General features: G+C 46.1%; 1 protein-coding gene across 10 annotated transcripts in view; it reads right to left on the bottom strand.

Annotated features, from left to right (window-relative positions):
- Nucleotides 1-20,638, bottom strand: part of GRIK1 (glutamate ionotropic receptor kainate type subunit 1) — a 547,486-nt gene that overhangs the window by 149,566 nt on the left and 377,282 nt on the right. For all 10 annotated transcript variants that reach the window (XM_088481658.1, XM_088481656.1, XM_088481659.1 and 7 more), the window contains exon 7: nt 5,036-5,179. In XM_088481658.1, coding sequence (XP_088337784.1) covers nt 5,036-5,179 — 144 coding nt within the window. The remainder of the gene's footprint in view (nt 1-5,035; nt 5,180-20,638) is intronic.

Below are 20,638 nucleotides of genomic sequence, written 5' to 3'. Positions count from 1 at the left end.
TTTAAAGAGATGGTGAATCACGACTGAAGTGTGTCTCCATACATGTTTTAAATTTGTCATTGGTAGTAACCAGTTCTGGTTTGTGCATGATGAGCTTGTTTCTATCTGTTAGTAGAGCTTTGTTGTAAGCTTCCTCTACTACTCTGGAATCATATGGTTTAGATCTGAATTGTTTCTTCATGTCATTGCCCTGTTCAATGTAGTCTTGTGTTAGTGTACAGTTTTGTCTTATTCGCTGGAATTGTCCCATGGGTATGCTCCCTAACTAGTTGGGGTGGTGACAGCTAGTTGATAAAATATAGCTAATGACATCTACTGTCTTGTGGTATGTTTTTGTTAGTAGTTGATTATCATGAGTGAATATCGTAAGGTCTAAGAAGTTTACTCTATTGCGACTATAGTCTGTGGTGAATGTTAAGTTTTTGTCGTTTTTGTTGCTGTAGCTCAAAAATATGTTTAGGAAAGATTCATCCCCTTTCCAAATAAAGAGGATGTCGTCGATATAGCGTCACCAGAGGACTAAAGTTGCACCAAATTTGTTGTCTTGGGACCAGATGGTACTGTCCTCCCAAACGCTCATGAAGAGGTTTGCGTAGCTCGGTACAAATCTAGTCCCCATGGCTGTACCATTGGTTTGTTTGTAGAATTTGTTGTTGAACCACACATAGTTGTGTTGTAATATGAATCTGACTCTCTTTACTATGAAGTCTGTCTGATCTATCTGTAAGTCTTGTCTGCTTTTAGGATTTGCTCTATGGCTAGTAGACCTTGTTCGTGCTGGATCACTGTGTATAGTGATGTCATTTCACTAGTGCATAGTAGAGATGAGCGGTTCGGATTCTGTGGAATCCGAACCGCTCCGAACATTGGGGATCCGAGTCCGCCTGAACCCTGTTTGGGTGTTCACCGCCTGACTCGGATCCCCGTTCGGGGCCTGCTGGGGGGGTCTGCTACTGGTGGTGCGGGGGGGCCATACTACTGGGGGGGCTATACTACTGGGGTCTGCTACTGGAGGGGCTATGCTACTGGGGGTCCATACTACTGAGGGGCCTGCTACTGGGGGGGGGCTATACTACTGGGGGGGTCTGCTACTGGGGGGGTCTGCTACTGGGGAGGCCATACTACTGAGGGGCCTGCTACTGGGGGGGCCATACTACTGGGGGGGGCATACTACTGGGGGGGCTTACTACTACTGGGGGGGCTTACTACTACTGGGGGGGCATACTACAGGGGGGCTACTACTGGGGCAGCCTACTACTGGGGGGGCCTGCTACTGGGGCAGCCTACTACTGGGGGGGGCATACTACTGGGGGGGCCATACTACTGGGGGGGCTGCTAATGGGGGGCATACTACTGGGGGGGCCTGCTAATGGGGGGCATACTACTGGGTGGCATGCTAATGGGGGCATACTACTGGGGGGGGCTGCTAATGGGGGGCATACTACTGGGGGGCATTCTACTGGGGGCACTGCATAGGGGACCCTACTACTAAGGGGACTGCATAGGGGACACCACTGCTGGGGGCATTGTGTAAGGGACACCGCTACTGTGGGCATTGTGTAAAAGGGGCACTACTGTGGGTATTGTGTAAAAGGGTCACTACTGTGGGCATTGTGTAAAAGGGGCACTACTGTGTGTCGTAACATAAATAAGAGACACTACTTTATGGTGTAATGTGAATCAGGGACACTATGGGCGGTGTAATGTGAATAAGATTGTGCACTGTGACTCCTTGGGCCGTAGCCCACTATGTAAACAAGTACTGTGATTCTGCTGGCCGTACCCCACTGGGTGGGTGCACTACTTTTCATTTCTGCCACTGCTGTGTGGCAATGTGTCATAGATGTGCTTTATACTGTGGTGTCTGTGTCGTTGTGCCGCTGCTTTGTCGCTTAGTAACCAGTCAGCTCACTGCAACCTTTGGCCAATAATGTTGAAAACAATATTATAAGCTGTGATATGGTCTAAATTGACTGGAAATTAATGTTATTGAGGTTAATAATACTCTAGGTAGAAAAAAAAGACCAATTTATGTGATTTTAGCTTTTTTTGTCAATTTTTGTAAAAAAATCCAAATCCAAATCCAAATCCAAAGCCAGTCACCGCAGTTTGGCAAATCCAAATCCAAATCCGGATTAGAACCAAATCCAAATCCGGCAAAAATGGTCCGGTGCACATCCCTAGTGCATAGCCAGTAAACGGGTTCCCATTGTATGTCTGTGAGGGTTTTGAGTACATCTGATGTGTCTTTTAGATACGACTTTTGTTGCTTGATGTATGGTTGTAGAAACCTATCAAGATATTGAGATAGATTGGCTGTCAGGGAATTAATCCCTGAGATGATGGGCCTGCCTGATGGTTTGTTTATGTTTTTATGGACTTTGGGGAGGTAATAAAAGACAGGTATTATTGGTTATTGATTGTCTAGGTATTGATGTTCTGCTTTGGTTAAGATGCCTCTGTCATGGCCAGCCCTAAGTAGGAGTTGTAGTTGCATTTGGTATTGTTTTGGGGCATCTGCATCCATGACTGTGTATGTGTTTTTGTCTCTTAAAATGCGATTGCATTCCTCCAAATAATCTGATTTGTCTAGAAGGACAATTCCACCTCCCTTATCCGCTGCTTTGATTATGAGATTGGTGTTGTTCATCCGTTCGCGTAGAGCAACTTGCTCTGTATTTGTAAGATTTACTTTAATGTTGTTTTTGCTTTTATGATTGTCCAGGTCTTTGGTAACCAATGCTTCCAATGTGTCGATAAATGGACCACGTAGATGTTGTGGGTAGAACTTTGAGGCTGGTTTTAGTTCTGAGTGCTGGAAGCCGAGGGAATCTGTTTTGGGTTTGTATTCTAGTCTGTTGTCATTTCTAAAGTACTTCTTTAGTGTGAGTTTCCTAATGAATCTGTTTAAATCTAGATACGTTTCGAACTTGTTCATATTTTTATGTGGAGCAAATTTGAGGCCTTTATTGAGTACTTGTATGTGAGTTTCATTCAGAGTGCTTGTACTTAGATTAAAGATTCCTTCGATTCTTGCTGTTATTAATAACTTGTTTCTTGTTCTTGTTATTAATAACAAAAAAAAACACCACAATACAGATGCTGGCGCTGGGATTCTGGTTGGTATCAGGAATCCAGCACCAGCATTCTGAGCAACAGCATCCCGACAGCCGGGACTCAAACTACATCCCATATCAAGGGATGGTGATTTCTAGATAGTCAGATAGACTCTCATTGACTGCTGCAGCACCCACTGCAAGAGCCGGACTTCCGTCCGGCTCCTGCAGTGGGTAATGGGACTGAAGTCATGACGTCTGTCCCATAATGCTGAGCGCGCCAGCCCGGGCGGGAGCGGCGTCGCAAGCAGGAGCAGAGATTCAGGTAAGTATATTTTTATATATATATATATATATATATTATTTTTTTTTTAACCTATCTGCACAACGGGGGAGGGGGGTGGCTACTGCTGGGGGGACCTCTACTGGGGGAGGGGTGGCTACTACTGGGGGTGCCATTGAGAGGACCTCTACTGGGGGGGGCTACTCTACTGGGGACTACTACTTGGGGGGGAACTACCACTGGGGGCATTATAAAAGGGGCCTACTACTAGAGGCACTGCACTGGGAGGACCACTACTGGGGGCAATAATAGGAAGGGCCACTACAGGGGGCACTGGATAGGGGGGATCACTACAGGGTGCCTGCATAAGGGGACCACTACTGGGAAAACTGCATGGGGGGGACTACTGCTGGGGGCACTATATAAAGGGCACTGCATAGCGGGAGGGGGACTACTACTGGGGGCACCATATAAAGGGCACTGCATAAGGGGATACCGCTACTGGGCGCATTGCATTGTGGGGACTGCTACTGGGGGCACTGCATAAGGGGGAACGCTACATGGGGCACTGCATTTGGGGGGCCACTACTGGGGGTACTGAGTAAGGGGAACTAATTGGGGGCTGTATAAGGGGGACCACTACTGGGGATACTGTATAAGGGGCACTACTATGGGCCTGCATAAGAGGGACCACAACTGCATACTGGGGGTACTGTATAAGGGGTACTACTGGGGTTAAGGTGCATATGGATAGGAATGTTCAGTTTGAAAATAAAGGGGTGTGTCAAGTTGACACGCCCCATTTTTAAGTGACCACGCCCATTTTTTTTTGTCACACTGGGGGGGGGGGGGGGGTGGTGGGCTCCCTTTTCAAATTTGCCCTGGGCTCCAAATACCCTAGTTACACCACTGATTTCAATACAGCATAATAGACAATGTTTACAGTATTTTGCTATCAAAAGTTAAAAAAGTGTATCTTACATAAACAGGGCACATATGCTATTGGTGTAGAGCTGCACGCACCCTACGATTCATCCAAATGTGTAAAGTTTCACACAAATTTTAAACACAAAAATTTGGGATTTGTGTTTTAGGGCTCTATTCATCATCACTTAATTTCTACAAAAGCAAGTGAAAATTTTCATTTTCACCTGCAATTGTAGAAAATAAGTGTCTGGGCCATTCATCAAAAGGGTAATGCAGGAGATATCACAGATACATGGGAAGGAGTCCCGGGTTGTGAAGAGGTTTCCTTTCAGATCCCTCCGCCCCTGTCTAGATCCTTCCGGCTCTTGAGGGCACGTGTGACCTGTAGGTCACGCAGGCGCACTAGTTGCGCTTCTCTATAAGGAGTAGTGAAAAGATTCACTGCTCAGAAAAGAACACTGAAAAGTTCCGGGGAGACAGCTGATTTTCTGATCAGCTGTCTTTGCGCCTGGAGCAATGATGAATTGCTCCGGAACTCGTGGCGAGTTCAAATGTTAATTATCGGGGTCCGTTCAGACCCCGATAATTAACATGATGAATAGAGCCCAAAGACTCAAAGTTTATAAACCATAAGAAGCCTGTACCCTACTTGCATCACAGAAGTCATTCCTTGCCTGCACTCAGTGCTGACCTCCATCTGTAAATCAGAATGGAGAACTTACAGGTCCTTTTCTCCTAAAGGATCATTAAAAACAGGCAAAAATCTTACCTCCTTAATGAGATTCATAAATCGAGGTCCGAATCTCCATGGCTTGTGTCGGTGACACTGCAAAGAGCTGACAGTCATCTGAGCGGCTCGCTGTGTTGCAACTGCGACCATATAGACAGCATCATACATCAAGGCTGCATCAGTCTGTATTAAACACATAGACAGACTATATTTTATTATAATACTCATGACCGGACAGTGCTACCTCAGCTGCTACACCATCCATGGGGGGGGGATTTAGTTACCCAAGCTGCGTGGGGAAATTATATTCAATCAGGGAGGTTTTCTGGGCACTCACAAACCCCCTCTGCATGCACCAGTGAGCAGGGTTCACTCTGCAACATTTACACGGAACATACTTGTTTTTAGAGATGTTTTAGGTTGCATGACTAGTGCTCACCTGGTAGTTATAAGATAAATACTTAATTCTAAGTAATGGCACACCCTGTCTCCAAACACCATAGAACTCTTGGAATGTATAAAGCACAACATTTATTAAAGTGGCATAAGGCATCAAAGGCATTAATTGATTTTATTATGAAAATGACAAAATATAAGGAGAAAGCATACTGTTACAATTGTCCATTACTCGGCTAATTGGGATGATTTATGACGGCCTTCATCATCTTCTGTTGTCCAGTATGGCGAGTATGTGGAGCTGTCTTACCAATCTCCCTTCTTATTAGGAAATAGCAAAACCTGTTACCTGATACAAAGTAGCCTATTTTATCATTCCCTTCCCGGTACTAGTCATGCAGCCCTTGAGCCTTACTCTGAGCTGGATGAATCTGCGGCCACAAACTGCCGGCTTGCTATTATATGTTGGTGGAGTATCTGCCGTTCTATGCCGATTATCCCTACGTTTGCAGGTGAAAAGTCCTCCCACTATTTTTCCGTCTGCAGCTGTCATCATTAGTATCCGTTGGCGCATGCATGGGGTGGTGCACGCACACTATTCAGATTTCCAAGAATCAGGCCCCTTCTGCCTAACTTCACGTCTTTAGGTGCCTACACACTAGACAACCTGCAAACGATGTAATTGTGGGGGGGTTGTCTGTGTTGCGCAGAAATATAGTCTAGGATATCATGTAGCTAAAAATTTTAATTAGTTTAATATTTATACTTAAATTAAATAGTTTTTTAAAGAGAATAATAGCATAGATAAAAAAAGGATAAATAAGAGAGTGTGGGCTTGTAAATAGCATAAAAAACTTAAAAAATCATAAAAAGAACACAAAACCTGCATAAAATACATGTGAATCAGTAACAACAATAGTATAACACTCCATACTTAGAAGCAAATCATAAATTGAAATTTTATGCACCTTTTGGATCTTTTTATGATTTTTTATGTTTTTTATAATTTTTACATGCCCACACACTCTTATGCATCCTTTTTTATCTATGTTATTATTCTCTTTAAACAATCATTTTTATTTAAGTATAAATAATAAACTCATATAAATTTTTCGCTACTCCTAGACTATATTTCTGCACCACACAGACACCCCCCCACAATTACACACTAGAATTACAGGTGGAAAGGAGAGGCCACCAGTGTCTGTGGCTGTAATATATAGTCTATGCACACATCCACCTCCAGACCCCAACTAACACAACATCAGAATAGACGGCTCCTTAGTAGTGCACTACACCATCCACAAATACATAAAGACCTGCAAACGATGCAATGTCGTCAGTGATTTCCCTTGAACTCTCCCCGGCACTCCAGGGCACGATATGGTGCATAAACTGTACAATCTGACAAACGATATATTGTGCACGATCTAACGATTTGCATTACAATGGGAAATAGAGAAATACCATCTCCATAGACAACTGAAATTAAAAGAATATTTAGCATCAAATCCATCACCACTATTGATTCAGAACAAGGTGCCCGCACAGGTTAAAAAAATTATTACCAAAATCTACCTTTGAACAGCAGTCACATAATGCGTCAATACGCACCTTTATGAGACTTCTTCAAAATGGAACGGACAATCATATTTCACATCTTGCTGGGACACATAATAATCTGACTATTCAGGAGAGGAGAGCGTTAGATAACCTGGCGTCCAATAGGGATTTGATATTTAGACCGGCAGATAAAGGCGGTGCCTTGGTTATCCAGAATATCCGAGATTATAAGGAAGAAATTGAGAAACAGCTGGGTGATTCAGCCACTTATAGCCGATTATCTCGAGATCCGTCAAAAGTCTATAAGCAAGAACTCATTGACATCTTGGATACTGCAGTACAAAGGAACATGATTTCAAATTAAGTTAAATAGGCTTTGGTTCCATCATGCCCCATAGTACCTCTGCTATATACCATCCCTTAGATTCACAAATCTCTTGGAAAACCGCCAGGACGTCTGACCAATAGCCTTATTTCTGGACTCACATTTACAACCCTGTATTCAGTCTAACCCAAGATTTCTGCTTGATACAACTAGCCCTCTTACTTAGGAAATTAAATGCATTGTCTAGTTTTGATTCAGATATAATTCTATGTGGCATCGATGTACAGAGTTTATACACTGTGATTCCGCAAGATAAGGGTTTGTCTGCCGTTGCTAAATATTTATCTGGCCATCCCGAATATAAAGGTCCGAACCTTGAGCTCTGTATAGAAATGTTACATTTGGTTTTGACAAAATTTTTTATTTTATTGTGATGGTAATTTCTACCTGCAAGGCAGAGGTTGTGCCATGGGCTTTAGTGTGGCCCATTTACTCAAACATTTTTATGTTTGAAGTAGAACAAGACATCTTCTTTAGTAACCCATTGATAGCAGATAATATCTGTTTTTATTGTCGATATATAGACGATATTTTGCTGTTCTGGACACGCACTAAAGAGAGTCTTGATTCCACCATTGAGGAGCACAATAAAAAATTGCATCCAATCAAATGGACATACACTATGAGTGATTCGATTATCAATTTCCTTGATGTAGAGATTAAATTGTTTGGTGGTAAAATATCTACAGCTTTATACTCCAAACCTACCGATAGAAATAACATATTGCAGTATAATAGGTTCCACCCTAAACCATTGAAAAGGAGATTACCCTACTCGCAGCTGCTACGTATTAAAAGGATTACCTCTGATCCAATAGTGGCAGGACAACAGATGGACAGTATGATATTTAAATTCAAGCAGAGAGGGTATCAGGCTAATTTACTGGCACAGGCTAAACAAAAAGGTATTGAAAATAGACCGCAATACTCTGCTTAACCAGAATACACAGAAGAAGCAACAATTGATGATTCCCTGGGTATGCCAATATAATCCGGCCAGTACAGGTATTAATAATATATCCAAGAACCTCTGGCACATTATTCAGTCCGATCCAGAACTCAATTTGGGTGATACAAGATTGATGTCTTGCTATACCCGTGGTAAAAATCTTAGAGACATCCTTGTTAAATCTGACGTTACACGGAAGGATGACAAGAGTGTTTTAGGGACTAAGAAAGGTTGTATAAAATGCTCACGTACTACTTGTCAGTATATGATCCTGGGTGACACCTTTTGACATCCTCAGACAGGACGAACTATGTATATACGCAGTGGCGGTTCTAGGGGTGGGCTAACAGGGCAGTCGCCCGGGGTGCCGGCCCCTAGAGGGCGCCACTGAGTCCCCAGAAGGCAAAAAAATAAAAAATCCCATAATAAAAAAAAAACAGCGCCGGTCCCCCCTGTGTTGCCAGGCGTCCGCTGATATTTGTTATCAGCTGGCACCCGGCTCCCTCCCTGCAGCGGCAGCCGCAGCTCACTCCAGAGTTCCTGCTCCCGCATAGAGCACTATGGGAGGGACTTCATATACTATATACTACTATAGGGGGCATTATTACTGGGGCACTACTAATGTGGGCACTGCTATAGAGGGCACTACTACTGTGGGCATTGCATTAGGGGCACTACTAAGTACTGTGGGCCTTGTGTATAAAGGGCACTAATTTGGGCATTGTGTAAAAGGGGCACCACTGTGTGTCATAACATGAATAAGGGACTAATGTGTGGCATAATTTGAATTGGGGATACTGTATTATAAAGGGAATCACTGTGTGTGGCACAATGTATTATACAGGGCATTACTGCATATGGCATAATATGTTATACAGGGCATTACTGCATGTGGCATAATGTGTTTATAAAAGCCATTACTGCATGTGGCATAATGTGTTTATAAAAGCCATTACTGCATGTGGCATAATGTGTTATACAGGGCATTACTTAATGTGGCATAATGTGTTATACAGGGCATTACTGCGTGTGGCATAATGTGTTATACAGGGCATTACTTCATGTGGCATAATGTGTTATAAAGGCCATTACTGCATGTGGCATAATGTGTTATACAGGGCATTACTGCGTGTGGCATAATGTGGTATACAGGGCATTACTGCATGTGGCATAATGTGTTATAAAGGGCATTACTGTGTGTGGCATAATGTGTTATACAGGGCATTACTACGTGTGGCATAATATGTTATACAGGGTATTACTGCGTGTGGCATAATGTTTTATAAAGGCCATTACTGCCTGTGGCATAATGTGTTATACAGGGCATTACTGTGTGTGGCATAATGTGTTATACAGGGCATTACTGCATGTGGCATAATGTGTTATACAGGGCATTACTGCATGTGGCACAATGTGTTATACAGAGCATTACTGCGTGTGGCATAATGTGTTTATAAAGGGCATTACTGCATGTGGCATAATGTATTTATAAAGGGCATTACTGTGTAAGGCGCATTACTGCACATGGCAATTATTCGCTACGAGGGGAGAGCTTGGGGGAAGCCCAGCACCTTCATAAGTGCTGGGCATGCCCCACAGTGTGATGAATTGGGGGTGTTCCGCAAGGACACGCCCCCTTTCCGGAAGCGCGTGTACTTTCAGCGCGCGCAGAGGAACGTCATCTGCAAAAAGTTGTTGTTGTTTTTTTTTAGGGGGGGTGCAACTGTGAACTTTCGCCCTGAGCTCCACAATGTCTAGAACCGACCCTGTATAAACGCCATCGATTAACCTCTAATTCTAGGTTTGTAGTATATCAGTTGATCTGTCTCTGTGGACTGTCATACATCGGTAAAACGGAACGTATGTTTAAGGAGTGTATGGCAGTCCACAGGTCAGCTACTAGAGCGGCTATAGTGAATGGTAACAGTGAACAACCTGTGGCTCGCCATTTTTGCCAGGCCCATCATTCCAATGCCTCTTTAAAATATTGAATGATAGATCAAGCTCCTATATCTATCAGAGGAGGTAATAGATCAGTGAAATTGCTACAAATGGAGACCCGCTGGATATTTCAGCTGGGAACCCTTGCTACCAAGGGGCTCAACGAACACTTTGGTCTCAATAGTTACCTATACTGTAAATATGGATCAATATCCTATATTTCTTATTGGTTAGCAACACTGTATTATTATGATTGTATCTCTTAGTATAACTGGTTTGATTTTCCATAGTACATGTCCCTTTGATACTATGCATATTCTGCTCTGGAGTTTGTCAGTTGTTTTTTGTTCTAAAGTTTATTATTCTGATTTTCGTCTATGTATTATACGTTGTCTCATTCATGTGATTCATATAGTATTTTGATACTTGGATATCTATAAAAAAAATTTAGTCCTATTATATACATTGTGCAGATCTAATTATGCCTGCATCAATCATTATACATTATGCGGTTTTTCCTTTTTCCCCCCTTTTTTTTCTTGATTGTTTATTTTGTTTCCATGGTGCTGGGGAGCACAATGATGACTCATCAATTGATAATGTCATCTACTATGCGCATGCCGGGCGGGTACTCCGTCCCATTTCCGGCTCCAGGTGTCACTTGTGGTGCTATAGATGGTATTTAAGGTAAGATTATTTTCATTTACCCTTTGAGCCTGATGAAAGTGCCGCAATAAAAGGTACTGAAACGTTGCCATATTACATGCCGCCCTAAGAGACCATTATTCTATCAAGTCGCAAGGAGTGCTGCACCATTGTTGATATATATATATATTTATTTTTCAAAAACAGTACTGGTTATGGGGGCTATATTACAGGTGTCTAATTTGTGTGTGAAGTATTATCATATTTATTCAAAGTATAGGCAGGGCCGGATTGAGGGCCACATGGGCCTGGAGCTGAAAATGATTAAGGGCCTATTTTGAAAAGCAGATGAGGTGTGACCAGTGCTGTGTGGTGTGGCCAGAGCCACATGGGCATATACACCCGCTATAATCTCAACACAATTTCTCCATAAATATATAAAAGAAAAAAATTCGATTTTGTGAGGTAATTAGAAATACAATTTTACTATTTATGATTTATGGCTGACCATGTGGACAGCAGATGGTCAGTCAACATCATGCTGTCATGATGATGGGCCTATTTTTATTTGGAGGCCTGGAGCTGTAGCTCCATCCGCCCCATTGTTAATTTGGCCCTGAGTATAGGATGAGACTTGACATCATCTGAGACTCGTCGCATCTGAGCTGGTGCTCAAACCTATTCGGCCTGGCAGAGATCAGGGCGCACTTGTGCAAAACAAACTGCACCAGGCTGTGTCTGCACAGTGGGTCAGCTGATTGCCACTTTTCAAATTGCCTACTGTACTGTACGTAGCCGAGAGTGTTTGTAAAGTACAATATGTAAGTAAATCACAAAGGTTTCCTGTCTTTCCTATACCTAATACTGCCGTATTCAGACAACCAGTTGGTATATTATTGTACTCGCCTTGATGTCAAGGTTGTATACAACAACAGCAACAGCAGTAGGTTATAAATATGAGACAGCAGTTTAATAAATATATAACAAGACTAGACAGGGTGTCAGCAAACTAGATATTAAATGAAAGTAACGTCTGTAGTTCGAGTGAACGAAACAGAAAAAGTAGCTGCCGGGCTTTAAGATCAAGGTTAAGATATAGCGCTATCAGAAGTTGAACACATTTTAGCTAGAGAATATGAGGTAAAAATTGTCTCTCTCTCTCTCTCTCTCTCTCTCTCTCTCTCTATGCGGTCTATTCATTATGTTAATTATCGGACCCCAAAAATTAACATACTAACTCACCGCGATCACCGGAGCAATGCATCATTGCTCCGGTGCGGAGACAGTTGATCTGAAAGTCAGGTGTCTCCACAAGCGGCTACACTGCTCCAGCAGTGAGACAAGTACACATGCGTGACCTACAGGTCATGCATGTGCACAAGAGCCCCGCCGACGTCCAGCGGAAGGAGCCAGACAGGGGCGGAGGGTTCTGAAAGGATCCCTCTACGCGACCGAGAACTATTTCCCATAGGGAAGGAGCGGGTTGCTGGAGCACTAATATTGTATTTTTCGAGCTTGATGAATTCTGGGCCTGATTCAGACCCGGACGCTATCCGCAGTGCGCTGCTATTGCCAATGGTTGCTAATCTGCGCATGCGTATGCATCGCAATGCACGTGCGCAAACTACACAGTGCATTCGCAGATCCCTCGCTTGTACAGCAAAGCCAGCCCAGCAGAGTGAGTGACAGGAGAGGCAGTTTGTGGGTGGTAACAGGGGCAGGGCAGTAAAAACGGGGGAGTGGAGGTGCGGACGCAGGCGTGCCTGAGTGTTTCAACGCCGTTTTAGAGGCGTGCATAATTAACAGGCAGCATCATAGTACACGTCACCTGCCATTTTTTACTCTGTTTTCCTCGCAATGCTTGCGGTAGAAAAAAGCTACCAAAAGCACTGCGTTCACATCCGTTAGTGGTCGATGTACCAATGTTTTCACAAACTTCCAGGTGATGACGTGGGGCAATGGGCGTGTCTGCATTCACTGAGGGGTCTGCATACACAAAGCGAACGCTCGTACAGGTAAGATGGGCGTGCTTATGCCTTGGCGAGCGATCGGTCCCCGCCGCGTCACTTTCAAATATCTGCATAAGCATCGAGCGAGCGCACGCTCATAGCAACCGGGTCTGAATCAGGAGATATCTGTGATACTATTGTATGCAGTGGTCGAAGTGGGACTTTTGAAGTGGGGGTATGAAGATTCTATGATAATGTTTATGCACGTGTCGGAGGCACGCGCGCCAGAAAAGGGGGTGTAGTCACTCAGAAGGGGGCATGGCCTTAAGGCACACCCCCTTTTAATCAGTGAAGTGTACCACACCGTAGTACCCCTTATAACACATTATGCTACACAATAGCAGTGCCCCTTATAACACATAATGCTACACTGCAATGCCCCATCTACATATTATGCCACATACACAGTATTGCCCTTTAAAAGTGATGCCACACAGTAGTGTCCTTTACAAAATTTGTAGTACAAATGAAGTCACCCAGTAATAAATGCCCCTTACACATTATGCCACATAGTAATGCCCCTTCTAACATTATGCCCCACAGTAAATCCCCCTGCAGCTTAACTCCCCCTGGTGTCCCTTCAGCAGCTCAGTCTCATGATGAGATTACATGATGAGAGGAGACTCATCTCCATGTGTATTTAGTGCCCTACCCGGCAGACATCCATGCCGAGACAGTGGTACCGCGCTGCCGTTATTTCAAATCAGATGGATGCCGTCTGCGAGCTAATCAGGAGCTGTGGCGGCTCCTGATGGGCTGCCGGTCCACAAGTACTATTTGGCTCCCAGATCTGAAATGCCGGTGGAGCGGTGCCGCTGTTTCTCCATCCATAGATATCTGCAGGTGTGCCAGTAATCAGCTGGCTGCCTGGCATCAGATCTTTTGCATGATGGACAAAATTAGAGCAGCTGTCACTATAGGGGATGATTGATCTATATTGATTAAGTGCAGCCTCTATAACAGCAGGGTGCACCAGCTAAAATCATACAAAATTTTACATGTAAAAGTACAGAGCTGGCAGTGTACATTCCCCCTGCGCAGTCTCTGCGCCCCCCTACCCCTCTGCATTAAGGCTTTGTCTGACACTAAACAGCAGGTGTCTGTAGTGTAGCGTAATGAGGATGGAAAGCAAGGGACTGACCTGCAGCCTAATCCAGAGGTCCAGTGTGGCTCCAGGATCACACACAGTCCAGGAGGGAGAGACTGAGGAGTCCTGTCTGCATTCCTTGACCTGTTTCCCTGCCTTCTGCACTCTCTCCCCATCCTAGTGACTGGCTTCTCCCTATCAGGTGGAAATACTGTTGACTATATTGCAGGCTTCTGATATGCAAAGAGCCCATCTATAGGGAGCAGAGGCTGCACATCCCTGGGGACACCTCCTGGGACCCCCCCCCCACCTCCCCACACACACACCCTACTGCCAGCATCACTAACAACTTCTGCCTCTTCCAATACTCCCTGCATCACTAACAACCCCCCCTCTACTCCCTGCACCACTACCACCCCCCCTCTACTCCCTGCATCACTAACAACCCCCCCTCTACTCCCTGCACCACTACCACCCCCCTCTACTCCCTGCATCACTAACAACCCCCCCTCTACTCCCTGCATCACTAACAACCCCCCCTCTACTCCCTGCACCACTACCACCCCCCTCTACTCCCTGCATCACTAACAACCCCGCTCTACTCCCTGCATCACTAACAACCCCCACTCTACTCCCTGCACCACTACCAACCCCCTCTACTCCCTGCATCACTAACAACCCCCCCTCTACTCCCTGCATCACTAACAACCCCCCCTCTACTCCCTGCACCACTACCACCCCCCTCTACTCCCTGCATCACTAACAACCCCCTTCTACTCCCTGCATCACTAACAACCCCCCCTCTACTCCCTGCACCACTACCACCCCCCCTCTACTCCCTGCATCACTAACAACCCCCCCTCTACTCCCTGCATCACTAACAACCCCCACTCCCTGCATCACTAACAACCCCCCCTCTACTCCCTGCATCACTAACAACCCCCACTCCCTGCATCACTAACAACCCCCACTCCCTGCATCACTAACAACCTCCCTATTGGTCCAAGCACCACTACCAACCCCCCCCCACTGCTCCGAGCACCACTACCAACTCCCCCCCACTGCTCCGAGCATCACTACCAATCCCTCCTCACTGCTCCCAGCACCACTGCCAACCCCCCTCACTGCTCCCAGCACCACTACCAACCCCCCCTCACTGCTCCCAGCACCACTGCCAACCCCCCCCTCACTGCTCCCAGCACCACTACCAACCCTCCTCTCTGCTCCCAGCACCACTACCAACCCCCACTCACAGCTCCCAGCACCACTACCAACTCCCCTCCCTGCTCCCAGTACCACTAACAACCCCCTCAGCAACCCCTCCACTGTTCCCAGCACCACTAGCAACCCCCCACTGCTCCCAGCACCACTAACTAACAGCCTCCCCCGCTCCCAGCAGCACTAACAGCCCCCCCCCGCTCCCAGCACCACTAACAGCCCCCCACTGCTCCCAGCACCACTACCAGCCCCCCTACTGCTCCCAGCACTGCTACCAACCCCCCACAATACTCCCAGCACCACTACCAACCCCCCTCACTGCTCCGTGCACCACTATCAACCCTCCTCACTGCTCCCAGCACCACTACCAACCCCCCCTCACTGCTCCGAGCACCACTACCAACTCCCCTTATTGCTCCCAGCACCACTCTTAACCCCCCAAACTACTCCCAGCACCACTACCAACCCCGCCCCCAGTATGACTAACAACCCCCTCAGCAACCCCTCCACTGTTCCCAGCACCACTACCAACCCCCCCTCACTGCTCCCAGCACCAAAACCAACTCCCCTTACTGCTCCCAGACATCACTCTTAACTCCCCATATTGCTCCCAGCACCACTCTTAACCCCCCACACTACTCCCAGCACCACTACCAACTCCCCCCCCCTGCCCCCAGTACGACTAACAACCCCCTCAGCAACCCCTCCACTGTTCCCAGCACCACTACCAAACCTCCCCGCTCCCAGCACCACTAGCAACCCCCCACTACTCCCAGCACCACTAACAGCCCCCCACTGCTCCCAGCACCACTACCACCCCCCCACACTGCTCCCAGCACCACTAGCAACCCTCCCTGCTCCCAGCACCACTAACAGCTCCCCCCCCCCGCTCCCAGTACCACAAACAACCACCCCCAGCACCATGAAAACAACCTGCTCCCAGAACCATTAACACCCCCCCTTACTACTCCCAGCATCATTAACAACCCCACTCCCAGAACTCCCTGCTTCAGTAAGAAACCCCCTCCCCGCTCCACTCTCAACATCACTAACCAGCCACTGACGCTCTCTTTGATGAAGGAGGAGGCAGGAGCCAAGGAGGGCCGGCACCCGGCGGTGAATACAGCAACAGACAGGAGAAGTGCGCCCAGCCCCCAGACTTCTTTGCGCAAGCCGTAGGGGCGCTCCTAGAAGCCCTGGACAGCGCCGGCTGGAACTGCAGGGGGCAGCGGAGCCGGAGATACTGTCATGCCGCCGAGCACCACCGTCTTGCTTGGCGGCGCAGTCTGGCAGCTAAAAAGTGAGTGGAGGTGCTGCGTACTGGTGGCCAAATTCATAAAGGTACGCCGCACCCGAACTTGAAAATTGTAAAGAAAAAAAAAAAATTCTTGAAGTGCCGGTATGCCATACCGTTGCATACCGGAGACAGCGGGCCATTTCGGGAGAGAAAGGTAAGCAGGAGATATCTGTGATACTAGTGTATGGGGACAGCGGGCCATTCCACCAGAGGAAGGTAAGCAGGAGATATCTATGATACTAGTGTATGGTGACAGCGGGCCATTCCACCAGAGGAAGGTAAGCAGGAGATATCTTAGCGTTCCCGCTAGGCTGTTTTAGCGGGGCGCGGCGCCCTGCCCTCCTTCTGGAGGGCAAAAAGCACCCTGCCCTCCAGGAGGAAGGCAAAAAGCGCCCTGCCCTCACAGCCTGCGGGTGCCGTTCTCACCCGCGGGACGCAGTGTCCCGCGGGTGGACAAACATGCGGTGACCCGGTCACCGCCGGAGAATAGACGCCGGGCGCATGCGCCCGGCATCTATTCTCCCTTTCGGCAGCGCTTGGGGGCTGCCCGGCATGTCCGTAAGCGCCGGGCACGTCCCCAAGTATGACGAAAAGGGGACGCGTCTTATAGACATGCCCCTTTTCATGACCATGCCCCCTTTTCGGGTGTGCGCGCGCCGAAGGCGCGCACACAAGGTTGCCCTCTCTAGCTCCGGCGCCCTGCCTGCCGCCGGAGCTAGAGTGAACACTATATCTGTGATACTAGTGTGTGGGGACAGGGGGCCATTCCGCCAGAGGAAGGTAAGCAGGAGATATCTGTCATACTAGTGTATGGGGACAGCGGCCATTCCACCACAGGAAGGTAAGCAGGAGATATCTGTGATACTAGTGTATGGGGACAGCGGGCCATTCCACCAGAGGAAGGTAAGCAGGAGATATCTGTGATACTAGTGTATGGGGACAGCGGGCCATTCCGCCAGAGGTAGGTAAGTAGGAGATATCTGTGATACTAGTGTATGGGGACAATGGGCCATTCCACCAGAGGAAGGTAAGCAGTAGATACTGTATCTGTGATATCTCCTACTTTACCTTCTTGATGAATGGCCCGATAACTTAATTTCTACAATTGCAGGTGAAAATGTGCATTTTCACCTGCTCTTGTAGAAATTAAGTGATGATGAATAGGCCCCTATGTCTCGATTTGGCTTTTGAGTTTTCACTCATTTTTATCACTCCTAATCCTGGAGAGATGTAATGTATTAAATTGGTCAATTTCTGTTTTGATCTGCTTTAATTCAGTGCCTACCTCTTCGATCAACAGAACCATTAAATCAAGCGAACATTTATTCAAGACGCCGCACAAGCGGTTACAAAGCGGCCTGGTTCAGCCTGGTGTCGGTAAATGCAAAATAGGGGGAACCCCACGCCAGTTTTTCTCCCATGACCAGACCGGGCTAAAAGGTCCAGGGCTAGTTATGGCACTAGGGGGAATCCCACAATGTTATTGGTTTTTTTAAAACTTCTTTAGCTTCTTTTAAGCCTAAGAAGCCTGCACAGATCATAGCGATCATAATGATCAGTGCATGCTTCTTTTTTACATGTGTTTAAATTCAACTTTTAGGGTGTATTTGCATTCTCGTTTTGAACAGAATGTTGAAAACCAAATGCATTTGCACCAGACAAATCCGACTAACATCAAATTTGATTTTGAAATCGATTTTAAAAATCGAATGTTGGTATATGATAGATTTGGCCAGTGATTTATACAGTCGATTTTGAGTTGATTTTAGTCAGTCAATTAAAATAGACAAAAAAATGTACTCAAAAATCGACCTTTTGTAAATATACCCCTAAGTTCTTCTCTAACTCCGGGGAACTAAAGTTTGTGCTTTTTCATTTTAACCATAACATTTCTGTGGTGCTATCAGCAGACTCCGCTTTCTTGTTGGGAGATAAATGTGATCCCAATTTATCTGCAATTGTTAATCAACACACTCAGCAGTGAAGATAACACACACATATTGCTAGGACAAATACATAGAGCTGAAGAAAATAGCAAATTGCAGATGGGATTAACAAATGGAAAGCTTTGGATGAGAAGGAGCTTATATCATTATCCACAGCACGTGGTACAGTCTGGGTGCACCTGGATTTATCACACTGCGCAGATTCTATTCCTTGAGAGAAAACAGAACACATCCTGTAAGCACATGTGGATATACACATGTGACAGGGTTGTAGAATATATATATGCTAAGACCTTTGTGTAATAATAACACTGTATTTTAGCTCAATAATACAGCATTGTTTTGAAAGATAAATAAAGTCAAATATGAGTTTATGAAAGTATAATAATAATCACTAAGGGAAAGATGCTGCATTCAATGTACATGTAATATCCATGCATGAAAGAGTTCTGATCACCTCAAGGGACTTGAACTTCCAGTAAAGCCACAGCAGCTCTTGTTAGGGATGGCCGCTGGTTAGCTTTCCATCGATTACCATCGATTGTTCCATCTGTGATTACTGTCGATGGCACAAAACCATCTCCAGTGAACCATCGATGATTTGCACCCCACTGGTTCCCAGTCTGCCATCGATGGGGGAGAACCACTCGATCTCTGCCAATGATGACAAAACCATGGTCCATCGGTAGTTAAACAACAATGGTTCTTAACTATGGATGTTTGATGGCCATCCCTGGCTCTTGTTAATCTAGGCCCCGGCTTTGATATACTTGACCAGCACATTTGAGTGTGTTTAGCATCCGCCCACTTCCTGGCCTCAGCCAATCCCCTGCAGGTTGTGGACATACAAAGAAGGAAGGGAGGCTCTAATGCAGTCTCATTTTTTAGGTCTACTCATAATCTAGCTGTTACTGCTCCTGTTCCTGTTTTGTTCCATTGGATTTCCTTACTTAGGTCTGTGTTAGTTGAAGTAACTGCAGGTTATACAAGTTTGGAAGTAAGCAATAAATATGCAAGTTTCCAGACACATCATTTACAGCAAGTATTGATGAAGATGACAAGTAGCAAACCAAGAGTATGGATGGGGGGTGGACATACAGCAAGAGGAGTTCAACTCTGCATACGGACAAAGATATGAGTTTTTTTCCTTGCACACAATGCAGAAATGCACACACCGAATTACATTCAACTCTTCATCAAGGGCCTGATTCAGAACGGCATTCGCACGCACCTGTTAGCTGCGAAAATATACTAATGAATTCAATCGCACGGCAACTGCAGCACTATACCAAGACGCCCATCACTGTATAAAGCCGCCCACTTCCCATGACATGCATCTGCAAGTCAGGGTTACTCAGATGTCCTTGCGGACATCACACTTTGGGGCGTGCCTAGCACTTACGGAGGTGCTGGGCCTCCCCCAAGCTCTCCCCTCACGGTGAATAATTGCCATGCGCAGTATTGTGCCTTACACAGTATGTCTTACACGATAATGCCCTTTATAACACATGCCACACACAGTAATGGCCTTTATAACACATTATGCCACATGCAGTAATGCCCTGTATAACACATTATGCCACATGCAGTAATGCCCTGTATAACACATTATGCGACACGCAGTAATGCCCTGTATAACACATTATGCCACACGCAGTAATGCCCTGTATAACACATTATGCCACACGCAGTAATGCCCTGTATAACACATTATGCCACACGCAGTAATGCCCTGCATAACACATTATGCCACACGCAGTAATGCCCTGCATAACACATTATGCCCACAGCAGTAGTGCTCCTACTGCGCATAATGCCCACAGTAGTAGTGCCCCTTTTACAATGCCCACAGCAGTGATACAACTTACAAAATGCCCCCAGTAGTGGTGCCCCCATCAGTAGTGCCCCCAGTAGCAATGCCCCCATTAGTAGTGCCCCACCTATAGTAGTGCCTGCAGTATTAATGGCCCCTATAGTATTGCCCACATTACTAGTGCCCCACCTATAGTAGACCCTGAGCGTCAGTGTGTCATTGTCCTGGGACCATGAGTGTCATTATGTCATTGTCCTGGGACCATGTGTGTCATTGTCCTGGGACCATGAGAGTCAGTGTGTCATTGTCCTGGGACCCTGAGTGTCAGTGTGTCATTGTCCTGGGACCCTGAGTGTCAGTGTGTCATTGTCCTGGGAGCATGAGTGTCAGTGT

Source organism: Taudactylus pleione, unplaced genomic scaffold, assembly GCF_031769625.1.
Source record: "Taudactylus pleione unplaced genomic scaffold, aTauple2 ptg000276l, whole genome shotgun sequence".
NCBI lineage: Eukaryota > Metazoa > Chordata > Amphibia > Anura > Myobatrachidae > Taudactylus > Taudactylus pleione.
Note: the sequence above shows the minus strand (reverse complement) of the source record. Positions and strands in the feature narration are given on the sequence as shown.